We start from the raw sequence: 15,144 nt of genomic DNA, 5'->3' as shown, positions 1-15,144 counted from the left end.
GTACTTGAGTGTTAATTAAAAAGTGATTAAGCTATAATGTTGCTTGCCTTCTTGCTGGCTTGGGCGGGCATTGACTCTTGGGAAACACTGTAGCAAAAGAGAAAACATAATAGCTGTGGTGACAAACACTTTAAATTCTTGAACCAAGAAGTCTCAGAAAGGTTTTTAGAACCAATCTCTCAGCTGCCTCCAGAGTTTGGCATAGAATTTCAGATATGCTCTCCAGTGAATTGCCTTTCCATCTTTTTATTATTATTTAAAAAAGAGTTAACAAACTATTATTGTTTTCAATAAATAATATTGTTTATTGATTTATAAAAGAGAAATTATACATGGTTCAACCCAACCAAAAGGTAAAGAACAGAAAAAGAATGTTAATTTTTTTTAATCAATAAATTTATAATTTTTATTTCATATTTGATTCATTGGTGTTCCTTTAGCTAATTGTGAGCCACTTTTAGACTACAACTCCCATCAGCCCCAGCTAGCATGGCCAATGATCAGGGATGATGGGAGTTGTACTCCAGCAACATCTAGAGACCCATGCTTGGTACAGAGTGCATTCAAAGGATCCAAGAGTTAGTTTCAGTGTTCAAGTTCTCCTCTCTCTCCTCTCTCTCTGATCTGCATTTTACTAGCAAGTCATAGGGTTGCATCAAACACGGCTGGTTCACTGGTGCAAGGAACTTTCAAGCAGTGAGACTTTTGTTTCCTCTCCTGTCCCCTCCAGCCCCCTTATGCACCCTTAAAATCAGCTATCAGCTCTGGAGGTTTGATGGACTCTCCAAAGCAGACTTGGGGGTTGGGGGTGTACAGGTGGAAGCAGAATACAGTACAATAAATGGCAATTTCTTTGCACCAATGGAGCCTGCTGGCTCAGCATTGGATACATTCCACAATCTTTTACAATCAGGTTTAGTAGATTTTAAAACTAAGTGTGACTGTGGCACTTTTACTATTGAGTTTCCAATCGATGGCAAATTAAAATTTGCATACTTGATGCAGCTATAGAACCTGCTATTATACATTTCCATTCTGGCCTTTGGAACTGAACAGTGGTTAGTTTATTATGGTATTATTGTGCCATTACAGTGTGCTTTTTGTGTCTACAATTTAATCCCATGATTCTTGCACCATACCTGTAATTTATAGCTGTTTTGTTCTCCTCCGTGCATTTCTCTCTTTTGAGAGCAGAATTGTGGCTGTTTGCTAAATGATGGTTTTGATTACAAATAAAGCACTTGTAAAGCTCTTTCTGCAAATTTCCAGTAAGCGTAGTTGGAAACGTAATCTGTATTCTAGCAAATATTACCTTCATTTACTGTTTGGGAGAACTATATACATGTATGCAAGAAGGTTATGAAAGTTTCAAAAAGTGTTCCTTTTTTCTGTCAGGGCATAGCATTTGTTTGTTAATGTGACAATAGTTTAAAAGGAAAATGAAATTCATCTTTAATAATCCTGTAGTAATATATCCTTGATTTGGAAAGATCTTTCACTGTCAGCTGAGTCACTTCTTTTGATGCATCCTGCTGTGTGAGTGCATAAATGAATCAATTACATTGACATTATTAAAACAACTTTGTCACAAACTTGAGCTCACTGCAAATAAATCATAATGTGTATTTTGCCATTATTTTCAATTTGACAGTCTAGAATTAAGGCAATATTTTTTGAAATGCTGTGCAGCATGGGATCACCTTGACAGAGTGTGAAATCACAAAGGGAGATCTGCAACTCATTCAGGCTTTTGCATGAACATGGAATTGTTTAGATGACATTTGTCATTTGTGTCTAATTTGCAGTTGTTTCCATGCTAAGGTGGTGCTGTGTTGAACTGAGTATACTATTAAATTGCAAAAAGAAGGATCACCCCCACATTTCTGGACATAAGTAATAGGAAACTTGTTTTCACACATTTTTGGTGCCAATATAAGAGAGGGCAATTCATAGCAATGAAAGGGCATGTCTGACTGGCTCAGGGTGGGATTTGTCAGTCTGACTGGCTCAGAGGAGGAGAGTGGAAAGGATGCTGGAGGGGCTGGAAAGGACACACTCCCCCCCTCCCACTCCTGCTAGTTCCCTCTTCTGGAGCAAAGGGTTTCCCTTGCAGTGGGAGACACACACCCCACGGAAAATGCATGCCTCCAATCTCATAGGGAGAAGGAGTCTTGCAAGTGAGCGCATCATCTCTTTCCTTTAAAAGCTGGTGAGGGAAGCATGCCCATTGGTCAAGACATCATCATAGGTTTCGTTCAGTTTCAGACCCCGATGTTCTTCTTGAACACTTAGCCATGCTGCTGGTGATCTGTACCCGTACTAGTAAGCCTTAAATAAAGCTTTATTTATTATGTGTATGTGAGAACGTCTGTCATTGCATTGCGATGGAAGCCAGGACACTTTAGGGTACATCTTAAATGAGTAAAAAGTGATCATATGTCCATATGAGTCCGCTAAACACTTCAGTTGCTTGTCTTAAGTTTATCAATAGACATTATGGGTTTGTTCACATCCATGCTGTGAAACAGCAGTAGGGTACTCTATCAGTAATGTAATTCTCATTAAATCAGTTGGCAATACAGATGTCAAGTATATGAGATGTTGGCAATCCTGAACCCTGTAAGAACAGGATACAAAAAATTAAAAAATAAGTAATAAGCTTTACTGCTGGAGTAAAATACAGCAGTATGAGAATATATGTCCGAACACAGTTTGATGTAAATAAATATCTTCATACCTCATACTCCCCCCCCCCCCTTTAATCCTTGCGGTATGGTTTCTAACTGATATGTAATCTGTAACAAGGAATGATGGTTGGTAAATATTAAGGGGCTAGAATTTTCTGGGTCATACACTTAGAGGCTCAGATCCTGTACAGACCTTGAAGTTTGTGTCACCTTGGAATCCTGAGGAAAGGTAAAGGTAAAGGACCCCTAAACAGTTAAGTCCAGTTGAATTCGATTTTGGGGTGTGGTGCTCATCTCCACTTTCAGGCCAAGGGAGATGGCATTTGTCCGCAGACAGCTTTCCAGGTCATGTGGCCAGCATCACTAATCCGCTACTGGCACACAGAACACTGTGATGAGTGGCAGAGTGCACGGAAACGCCATTTACCTTCTCCCTGCAGCAGTACCTATTTATCTACTCACACTGGTATGCTTTCAAACTGCTACGTTGGCAGGAGCTGGAACAAAGCAACAGGAGCTCACCATGTTGGGCAGATTCAAACAACTGACCTTCCGATCGGCAAGCCGGTTGGTTTAGACCACAGCACCACCTGTGTCCCTTCCTGAGGAAAAGGGGAGGTTATGTGTGGGGGTTATATTTTCAATTTTTTTTATTGTTCCGTCTGATAAACAATTATAAATTGAGGCGAAAGGATATCATTCTCTCAGGGTTCAATACACATTGGGCTATAATACGTGGGAATAATTCCCTATTTGGTGCTGCTGCTCTGCAGGTAAAGGGAATTGCCTTGCTGTCACAGGTTAGGATATGAACAGACTGGTTTTAGAATTTATCAAGGTCAACAGCCTTGCTGTGATACATTGGTTTTTGCGGTGTTTGTACCGCTGGAGGACATCTCTGCCAGGAGCCTCTCAATCTTTGGTTTTTTTCTTAGGCTTGAATTATAATCCAGGCAATCTTCTTTCTCAGAAGAAATTGCTATTCACCTTTGGGCAAGTGGCAGACTATGCAACTAATATATTTTATCTGCAGTACCTTTTTGCTGCTGCTGCTTCCTTCATTGGACGGCTTGCTGTAGGGCTGGATAATAGTGGAATACTGTACGGCTTTCATTTGTATTGCTTTCCTCACTATTGACTAAGCTACTGCTTCAATATCTTGATAGCTTGATTCTGTGGATTGTTCCCAAAGGTTTCAGTATTTGCGCAGTAGTTAAATTGATGAAAAAATGTCATTCTCTTCTTTCATAGTTTCTTAAGATTTTTGCCTTAGGTATGTTTTTCTCTGCATTTGTTGTTGTTTTTTAAAAAAATAGTTATTTGCCTAAGGAGAATGTGGTTTTGTAACTACATCGAAGATAAAATAGACAGATTTCTTATTTCTTGCTGAATTAGTTGCATATTGGAAGACAATCATTGGAAAAATCTCCCGTGACACTCAAGTTTTCTAACCAAAAGTTATTATTGTAAACTGAGTGTCTAGACCATGTTTAGACACTGACAAACTGGAACGTGTCCAGAGGAGGGCAACCAAAATGGTCAAAGGCCTGGAAACAATGCCTTATGAGGAACGGCTAAGGGAGCTGGGCATGTTTAGCCTGGAGAAGAGGAGGTTAAGGGGTGATATGATAGCCATGTTCAAATATATAAAAGGATGTCACATAGAGGAGGGAGAAAGGTTGTTTTCTGCTGCTCCAGAGAAGCGGACACGGAGCAATGGATCCAAACTACAAGAAAGAAGATTCCACCTAAACATTAGGAAGAACTTCCTGACCGTAAGAGCTGTTCGACAGTGGAATTTGCTGCCAAGGAGTGTGGTGGAGTCTCCTTCTTTGGAGGTCTTTAAGCAGAGGCTTGACAACCATATGTCAGGAGTGCTCTGCTGGTGTTTCCTGCTTGGCAGGGGGTTGGACTCGATGGCCCTTGTGGTCTCTTCCAACTCTATGATTCTATGATTCTATTCTATGATTCTAGAACTAGAAATGCCTTCAGTCTTGAAGAGATTAGCCAGACCCAGCAGTAAATTAGTACGAAAAGGATTAATAGGGTGGTTATCCATGTTACTTTTAATACATGGGCAATAAGCTCAAAAGCTTATCAATGTGTATGCTCAGGTTGAAAAACACACTTTTAAGAGGCATGTGAAGAACTGGTAACATTTTTGTATGGTCTGAGACTATATGAGAATGGCCTCTGGTAGCCCTTTAAAAAAGCCTATTCATATTCCTTCCTATTCATAGTGTTTTTCTGGTAGTTCCCTGGTACAGATCACTTAGTTGAGAAGGTTGCCACTCTTATGGACCAGTGGGCACCACTTGAATTTTGAGAAAGTGTCGTGGATGCTAGTCACAAAATGGCTCCCAGGGACTGGTGGTACAACACAAAATTAGAGAGAATACAGTCATTGCTTCTTCCCTAGACAACTTCATTCTACTGTGGGAATTCAGTAGGGTCCTACTGCTTCAGTATCAGAATTTAAACAGCAAATACAATTATTTAAACAGAAAAAAAATTCTAAAAATGACATAGCTGCTAACCACAATTTGAAACCAACATAAAACTACTAGGGGAATAATTCAGTACAAGAATTTACCGGTAAATGCATACCACTTCACTTAACCAGTGAAGAACATAAAAAAAACCATTGCTTTCAATTGTGTTCATAAAATCATAAAATTGTAGAGTTGGAAGGGACCCCAAGGGTAATCTAGTCAGTGGCCAACCTCTCCTTAAAAACCTCCAGTGTCTGAGAGTCCATAATGTCCCAAGGGAGTCTGTTCCGCTGTTGAACAGCTCTTTCTGTCAGAAAGTTCTTCCTGATGTTTAGTCAGAATCTCCTTTCTTTTAACTTCAATCCATTGGTCTTAGCCTTCACTGCAGGAGAAAACCAGCTTGCTCCATCTTCCATGTGACAGCAATTCAGATATCTGAAGATGGCTATTATATCTCCTCCGAGTCTCCTCTTTTCCAGGCTAAACATACCCACTCCCTCTACTGTTCCCCATAAGGCTTGGTCTCCAGACCTTTACTCATCTTTGTTCAGAAATGGGTGAGCACTTGGGCTCTGTTCCCTGCTTTTCTCTGTACCATGGTCTGGCTTCCTGTCATCTTCTGTGTGCAAGCAGCATAAGAGTTGAGCTAGTTGGGGCAGAATTTAATTCAAGACTATAGCATTTTGTTCTGCTTTACACTACCAAGTGCATTCCCATAGGGCTAAATGCCTGTACATAACATAGTTCACATTTATGTGTGTTAAGATAGAATCAGACTTTGTCCAATTTTTCTTTTTCTCTGTTGCACAATAAAGCTTCTAAACTGAAATACCTGTTAACTGTGAAACTGCTTTCTCCCCTTTCCTAAGGACTGTTCAGTCCTCTGGGAATTCCTGTAAAGTGCTGATAGAAGGAACTGCTTCAGAAATCATGAAGCTTCCTCCTGCATCCTAGAAAGCATTACTTTAACCCCTTGATAACATAAAATGAGGAAATGTGAAACATGCATAACGTCCATGATAGCAATGCATTTTGATCAACAATTTGCCTTGGGATGTAGCCCCCGTGCTGACGTGTTTTGCAGCAAGCTTTTTGGATGTAGGGAGAGGGAGGAGATAGTAGAGACTGCAGGGTTTTTACTCTAAAAATACATGGGATTCTCCCTGTTTGGTCCCCCCAATTCTTTCTTCGTACAGTCTCTCTGCTGTGTGCTCCAGTTTCTAGCTTTCTCTATAAATTATACATTTGTATGGCTTCAGCTTTGCTGAAAGTTTTTTTCCTGCTCTGAATCTTAATGAGCACCCCAGGGATGTGGAGATCCAGGTGGCTTTCCTCTAGAAAGGCATGGGAATGCTGAGTACTATTTATGTAAATATTTGTGAGAGGAGGTCCCTTATATATGCGACTTTAAAATAAGGAATTGTGGTAAACAACAATCAAGGAATGATGCCATCCCAGAAATAAGTTTTGGGCAACTTTAGAGTGTTATTAATGATTGATCTTTGATTTTTTCCCTCCCGCTCCTTGCCCTGGATATATCAGAATGCATGTATTTGATCCAAACTTTCTTCTGTTGCCATTGAATTAGCAGCCCTAGGCAAGACAGAGATGTGAAGCCAACTGGCAGTTCTTGACTAGACACTACAGATCTTGCTTTATTATATAATAAAGCCCATTTTAATAGCTTTTCATCTTCATAATTAAAACACTTAATGCCCGTAGTACAAATATATAGAAGAAAGGATAGCATCCAATAAATGTTCTCTATATTTAATATCTTATCACAGTGCAAACAGAATAAACGTTATAATTTAATGCATTCTTTTTCCAAAGAGAAAGGAACTACCATAGTATCCATGCAACCTGTTGTACCTCCATGTATGTTTTATGAATGGATGCAAATGCTCATATCTGATTCTGCTTTTGGGTCACGTGTTTGAACAAATGGAGTTATACAAATCTATGGTAAGACTGCATTTGGAACATTGTGTACAGTTCTGGTCACCTCACCTCAAAATGTAAATTGTAGAACTGTAAAAGGTTCTGAAAAGCACAATACGAAGAATCAAGGGGTGTGAAGCAAGTCCCTTTCAAGGGAAGGTTACAGGTGGTGACCATTTTAGGCACATTGAATTGACATGTGATCGCCCATGCACAGGTCTTTTTGGACCCGGAACAGGGCAGATAGGGGGCGGTAATGGGGTTTAATGTGCTTATGCACGCTCCATTGCTGCTTGCGGGGGCCGGGGATGGAACCCCCGTGTAAAACGTTTGCTGCCTGTACAACATTTGGAGCTTTTCCCTTTAGTGAAAATGCAAGTAAGAGGTGACATGATAAAGGTGTATAAGATTATGCATGGCATGGGGAAAGTCAGTAATATAAAGTTTTGTTTCCTCTCTTCTAACAGCAGTACTTGGGGATGTCCAGTGAAGCTGAATGTTGGAAAATTCAGGACAGACAAAATAAAGTATTTCTTTACACAGCTTGTGGTTAAAATGTAATTTGTTCTCACAAGAGGTGCAGAACGCTTTGAAAGAGGACTAGACCAATTCATGGACGATAAGGTTGCCCATGTCTATTAGCCACAATGGCAACATTCTACCTCTGGTGTCAGAGGTAGCATGCCTCTGATTACCAGTTGCTGAGGTTCACACTCATCCTGTTTGCTCTTGGGTCCTCTTTTTGAGCTTCCTATGTGGCCACTGTGAAAGCAGAGCATTGGACTAGATCAGGCATAGGCAAACTCGGCCCTCCAGATATTTTGAGACTACAATTCCCATCATCCCTGACCACTGGCCCTGTTAGGTAGGGATGATGGGAGTTGTAGTCCCAAAACATCTGGAGGGCCAAGTTTTCCTATGTCTGGACTAGATGGACCTTTGGCTTCATCTTGTATTCTTATGGCGGTAGTTTATTCAGCAAAGTTTTATCACACTGGAAAAATCTAAGGAGATAGGATTGACAATGGAATTTCCTTAGTGTTCTAAAATTAGTAAAATATCCACTTTTTTGTATTCTGTATTTTATAATGGTCTTGTTCCCCGGGCTGTAATGTTACTGTTTTATTGCATGTGTTACATCATATCTAGACTGACTGCAGTAGACCTTCCCTGCAGAAACTGTTACGGTACTTGACTTTGGTCCCTGGCGGCATCATTTAATCACACCTTTCTTGTTGGGTTTTTATTATGAAATTATGAAATGCTTTATTCCTTTTCAGCTTTTTTTGTTACACTTTATTGCTTTGGAGTTCTGTAATTCAACTCTGAGACTGTTACTGAGTCAGGTACTTTATCTTCAGTAGCTTGAGGTTTCTTGCTCAGAGGCTGTGTTTAAAAGAAGGTGAAATGTCTGGTTTGTGGAATTTCAGGCTGTATCAGCACTGAACTTGTATTATTTGTCTTTGTTCATGCTTCTTACAAAAGATTCATCATGTAACATCATCTTCTGCTTTTTGTCTGCATGTATTGAATTAGGCCTAAGTCCCTGTGCAATTCTTTGGCCATAGTTTTCTTGTCAGTGTACCAAATTTTTATATATATATAAGTATGTCTGCGTGTGATTATTGTATGCTCCTGTGAGACTGGAATAGCCAAGATGTGTAATGAACAGGAAAGAGTGGGGAGAAGAGGCTGTTGTAATAGTGGACTGAGACAACATGAGCCTAAGGGCATCATTAACTCTTACCATACACCACTGTAATAGAGTCCCACAGCTATTATTAGATAGCTACAAATTGAAGTGGTATAGTTTGGCCCCTGTACAGTGTGGGAGTTCTTAAAGTATAATATTTTGGAGAGCATGTAATTACCCAGTCTTGCAGTAAGAATATTGCGCAGATATTCTTTACCACAAGCCATGTAGTATGCTTAGAATCAAATTCCTTTCTTCAGTGATAACATGTATGGTGAAACTGTGTCTTGTGATCTACCTGCAATATATGAGCTTTATTTTAAAAGATCCAAAACACATTTAAGGCTCTTTTTGTTTATCTGGCTTCCTGAGTGGTCACTTAAGGCAAGGCATGCTATGTTGCATTATTGATTTGCGAATCCTGAATAATGTGTTTCCATTACTTTTTAATAAAGCATTTCTGTTGGACTCTGCCTAATCCATGAAGTTTGGCAGAGATCCACTGGCAATCAGTCTTCAGTGGAACTGCACTAAGGGCTTTAGAAACAGCAGCTTTAGGAATTTAAGACACATATGCAGCCCCAGGATGTGTTTTCTGAACAAAAGATAACCTGAGGCGGATTTCCCTAATCAAGAAACAGATTTGGAGATCAATACATGAATGTTTAGGGTGCAACCTTGTATTTAATAGTTCCTTAGTATAATTAGAAATAGGGTCAGTCAGCAATTTGCCACAAACAACATTTGACTTTTCTCTAAAACCATGTAGAAATAGGTTTCAGCAAAAATGTTGCAATTAAATTTTTAAAATTTATTTTAAACATTTTATGCCACCTTTTCCCTAATTTGTACGTTTCAGAATGGTAGGACCAGCTTTTCCAATAAGTCCACAAAACAAATCAGCAAACCAAGCAAACATTTGTGCTGGTGTACCCACCCATGTTCGTTATTTGTGCACATCAGTGGCCTGAAAGAAGCAGCTTTCTTTTACTTATAAAAGATTTCTTACCTATACAGCTGGAAATTGTTTTTTCTTGCCAAAGGTTACCAGGCAAGTGCCTGTTTTTAAATACTTTGTACAGATACGAGCACAAGCACTTTGAGAGTGCATTTGGGGGTTTGGGGCTATGGTGCAGAAGGCTATCCATACTTTTTGCTAACTTGTCTAATAAATTAATTTGGTTGTTATAGATGCTATAGCAGAACTGAGAAACTTTTGTCTGCATATTAATCACATCAATCATTGCACAGATGGAATTTCCCATTGGAGAATGGGAACACATTTTCATGCTGAATGTTGGACTCAGTTTCCTACAGTGACTGCAAACGAAATGTCTACTTATTGTTTGACAAGCAGGTGGCTTCTTTCCATGTGCAGGCCGTTAAACTTGCTTAAATTCAGAGACAGAATTGCAGTAGAAATACCCTCTACCAGTTGTTGCTTAGAACAGAGATTAATGGCCAGAACCTTTCATTTTAGAAGCTTAAGCAATTACATTACCTGCTAATATTCTTTCAGAGGGCTATCCTACATGATGAAAAAAAAATGCAGTAAAGATGCCTTTATCTTCTCTTGTTAGTATTTGTAGATATATACATGAGTTTTTAGGCCGTGTATGCTACAGCACTGCACTTCAACTGTTGGGTCAGGACCTACTAGTGAATCGTGGCCTGATCTGAAGTGGGTCACAACAGCAGCACTACCACCATGCAAATATATGGTAAAACAGTAAGAAACTGGTCCCCAAATGTATGTTTGGTCTGAAAAAGCTAAAGGATTGTCTTAAACAATGTACTGATCATCTCTCTTCCTTTTTTCAGATGAAGACGGTTAGTGTTGCCTTAGTGTTGTGTCTAAATGTCGGAGTGGACCCTCCTGATGTGGTGAAGACAACTCCATGTGCCCGTCTTGAGTGCTGGATAGGTGAGTCCATTTGAATATTATTTGTTTAATCTTTTAACCAGCCCTGTCTTGAGACTGGAGGCAGGTAACAACACATTAAACACAAATCCTATGTTAAAATGCAGATTAAAGCAGGTTGATTTACTAAAGGCCACACTACCTCCTCCTGGCAGCTTAATTTTAAGCCACTGAAATTTAGCCCTAGTGTAAAAGGGCTTATCTGTCTGAAAGAGATTCAGCCTCAGGCTAGCTTTGCAGGGGAGGATTGTGGAGCAGATACCAAGAACACTTCTCTGCATGGCCACTGCTATTTGTGTGAAGCCAGAAACATGCTGCTCATAGTTGATCTATTCTAGAGGATTTCAGAGGCACATGGGCCGCAACACCTTTTGGGGGCTCCTTTGAATATCCTGTTATGAATAGTGTGTGATTAGTTGTACATTATAGTCCCTCTGTTGTGTATGTCCCTGGATATAACCAGAGTTAATGTATGGAAGTTTTGATACCTGCAAGGATTTGGGTGTAATAGTATGCATTTTGCATTTCATTGTTTACTAGAAAGAGGTTTCATAATGCAGGTTAGATATAGGTCACCAAAAACCTCAAGCCAAATTATTTTCTTACAGTTTTACATTGTGATTTTTGACTGGTGAGAAGACATATTGACATGGCCGAGTGACTGGACCTTGAGGGGCAATAATTCTCAAACTGAAATGTCTGTTGAAGAAATTGCACAACCATAATTCTTTCCTTTCTTTTTGTATTAGTCCACCTCATTTTCCTGGAATCTTAATTGAGACTGGGCATTAATTCTTGTTTGCTGACAAATAGACCCTAATCGTAATTGAACAGGGGTGCTTTGTGTATGTAAATGTTTCATTAAAGCAGCAGCTCCTTGCCAGAACTTCAGTTTAGTTCAAATGTCACAAAAGCATGGGTTCTGACAAGGATCCCAGTAATTTTGATAAATTGAATTTGGTGGAGAGAGGGAGAGATAAAACTTCCTGTGCACTGCTGTTGTCTAAATGACAATTTAATGTCATTTATAATGTCACATATTCAGTATGACTGCAGTCTGTCCCCACACACATCAGGTATTTCCCAGTGCGCGTGATTTGTATGCATAATTAACCTGTTCTGTGTGGATTTCTGGCTTTCTTAAGAGCATGTGTTCTAATAGACAAACAAAATCTAGGAAATGCTGGATTGCTCCAAAATTTTGGAATATTGCAGTAAGTGGAAAGGTCTTGTCTGAAATGATCAAAAAGCCAGAGGCATTCATATTGGTATTGTCTGGGTATTTTCTTACCCTATAAAAGAGCTGCAACATCAGGTTTAATTGCTAAGAAGACAGAAGGTTTTACAAAGTGACTTCAGCATTTACTGCAGAGCTGTTAACCAAGACTTATGTTTGCATGCATGTTCAGTTATGTGAAGATAAGTATGCATTATTTCTCCTTGTATTATAACAGCCGTGGTATAATGCTAGTATTTGGGATGCTACAACAACTGTGTATTTTATTTTATTTCTTAGAAATAAGTGCACTGAGTATAGGAAATAATTGTGAGGAGTCATGCTTTTCCATTTGACTCAGCATGCTGGCATTCCCAACTAGCTGAGAAGACATCACACTTTTATAAGCATTTCTTGTCTGCATTTTGTACTGGGGTACTCTCCACTTGCTTGCTCAGTCTGATTTGTAAGTAGCAGAGGACCAGGAAAACCCAGGCATGATTTTTCCAATGTCCAGGAGAGCCTGAACATGTTTTGCTCCAATCTGCTGCTTACTGGCCAGAGCAGCAGAGATCTACAGAAATATTTAGGATTTCCTGCTGTAGCGCTGCTAAGAAGATGGAAGTATTGAAAGAAGTAACTCTTTGCATCTCCTTCCCCACACATGCAGCACAGCAAGCCACTGAAAGATGAATAGTGAGAAGTGATACAGCCTCTCCCCCTGCACTCTGTGTTCTAGACTCTTCTGCATATTGAGTAACTGGGAGGTAGAAGGAAGGAAGGGGCTTTGCATCCCTGCAGTGAAACAATGTAGGAATTGAGCATTCCCTGTTTTGTCACCTGGTACCACTGTGTGTGATATTTATATACGTGAGCCCCACACAATTTATACTTTTTAAAAAACACAGTGGTATTTTAATAGCCACTAAGTAATGTTTTTGCACTCTTCTCCTTTTGCTGTGCCTTAAATCTGTCTCCCTGGGATTAAAACTGGAGTGAACAAAATGCGGTTATGTTTTGAAGGTTGAGTGAAGAATAGGTGTGCATATATTCTGTAATTTGCCTTGAATGAGCTTTGAAGCACTAGTACATTCATTTTTGAGAAGATACGGTTGTTAGGTGTACTGCTTTCACTCCAGATAATAGACAGTGTTCCTGTAATATTTCCTATCTTCTCTTAGAAAAATGACACCTGTCTCTTATTTTGGTTTTGCTTTATGACCTGGCATTAAATGTCACAATAAGTGTGTAGAAAATGTCATTAAGAAAGATGAATGCCCTGTAGCATTCAAAGGGGGGGAAATCTGTTTATAGCAGTAGTGTAAAGGAGTTGAATACTGAATAGAAGCAATGTAATTCAACTGAAATCTCTCTGTTTATACACTGCCTAATGGAGGCAGTGCATCAAAACAAGGCAGGAAATGTGACATGGTTTGTTACAGTCCCTAGAAATGGACTAACTGTAAAATAATACTGTTCTTTTCCCCTAAATATGACCCGAATGCCACAATGCATCATTAAGAGTTAATTTTAGCAAAAGGGAAAACAGCAATCCCAGGACAGTTACTTCTCCACTGTGTCTGGAAACCATGCCAGCCAGTAATAATGATGTATAGGTAAAAGAGATGCGGGTGGCGCTGTGGTCTAAACCACTGAGCCTCTTGGACTTGCCGATCAGAAGGTTGGTGGTTCAAATCGCCATGACGGAGTGAGCTGCTGTTGCTGTGTCCCAGCTCCTACCAACCTACCAGTTTGAAAGCACGCCAGTGTGAGTAGATAAATAGGTACCACTGTGGCGGGAAGGTAAACAGCGTTTCCATGCACTCTGGCTTCTGTCACAATGTTCTGTTGCACCAGAAGCAGTTTAGTCATGCTGGCCACATGACCTGGAAAGCTGTCTGTAGACAAACGCCACCTCCCTCGGCCTGAAAGGGAAATGAGCGCCGCAACCCAATAGTCACCTTTGACTGGACTTAACCATCCAGGGGTCCTTTACCTTTACTTTAATGATGTATGACTAAATACTTGATGAAGATAGCATTTCATGTCTGGGTAACAGCAGATACAATGCATTTATTATTTTAGTACAATAAAATTGATGGTAAAGGAATCCTGTATAACCAGAACACGTGTTCTGAGGCTAACAAGAACTAGCTTTTCCATTGGAGCCTTGGAGGTTCTGGCCCTTCTTAAGCAGCTGCTCTTTTGAGTAGCCATGGCAAGAACTATACAACAGCTGTCTATTTTTTTTTATTATCCCCTTCATTTTCCTTTTGATTTTGCCAGTGCCACTGTTTTCTATTTCTCCAATCTTTTCAGTCATTTGTCTGAAGTGAGCTCTTACCACTACTTTTCTTTGCTATTGGTGCTTTTGCTGGATCCTTCCTGGGCATTTTAGTGGGTCTGAAAGGATGCATGAGAAAACATCAGAGTTAAGCAACTGGAAGATGTGCTTGATAATCACTTCTGGGTCACCTTGGAGGTCTACTACAAGGGCATAGAGCAGGCTATTCCAACATTTTGATTCTGAATGTGTGACCCGAGAAACAGTGTTCCATAGTGCAACTTGCTTATCTAGACAAAACGCCAACTGCCTGAAAGTATTTGCCTCTTGATGAGAGTCACAACTGTCCTCTGAGGTAAGTTTAGACTGGTCAGAGTTCACTCCATGAATTTAGAAACCATCCTGGTGATTGGGATATACAGTATTAAACTGTATTAAGCTACTACATTTATGGATGAAAAATGTTTTCATGAAGAATGAGATTGGCTCAGCTGAGCATTGTGTTGATTGTGTAGGTTACTGATTTGGGTGTTCTCTTTGTGTCAAGTCCAAAGCCAGCTTTAAAAGCATTGACTAATAGGAGATTTCAGAAAGCAAGAATTCTTTATAGTATTTTTTGTAAAAAAAATTGAATAGGGAATATGTCTAACCCATTCTTAGTTCTTTTCACCTTGGAGCTATTGCTTCACCAGTCGATACTAGAGATATTCTTTTTGTCCATAGTGTCAGGTGGGTTCCATTAAGCATGCAAATGTTCCTTTGGCATTCCACAAGGACATGATTCTTCCCTGGGTGGACTTGCACTGTAACTCATTAGTCTCTCTTTGCATGCATTTTTTACAAATTAATCTTGGTGCTTCAGGGAGTAATTTGGAAATGACCCAGTTTTTCAGCCCTAGCTTTGCCAAAA

General features: G+C 39.8%; 1 protein-coding gene across 2 annotated transcripts in view; it reads left to right on the top strand.

Moving 5' to 3' along the window:
* RPTOR (regulatory associated protein of MTOR complex 1) overlaps window positions 1-15,144 on the top strand; it is a 313,545-nt gene that overhangs the window by 18,205 nt on the left and 280,196 nt on the right. For both annotated transcript variants that reach the window (XM_080993602.1, XM_080993601.1), the window contains exon 2: window positions 10,635-10,737. In XM_080993602.1, the coding sequence (XP_080849728.1) occupies window positions 10,635-10,737 (103 nt within the window). The remainder of the gene's footprint in view (window positions 1-10,634; window positions 10,738-15,144) is intronic.

This window comes from Podarcis pityusensis, assembly GCF_964106645.2.
Source record: "Podarcis pityusensis genome assembly, chromosome: 2".
NCBI classification, from domain to species: domain Eukaryota; kingdom Metazoa; phylum Chordata; class Lepidosauria; order Squamata; family Lacertidae; genus Podarcis; species Podarcis pityusensis.
Note: the sequence above shows the minus strand (reverse complement) of the source record. Positions and strands in the feature narration are given on the sequence as shown.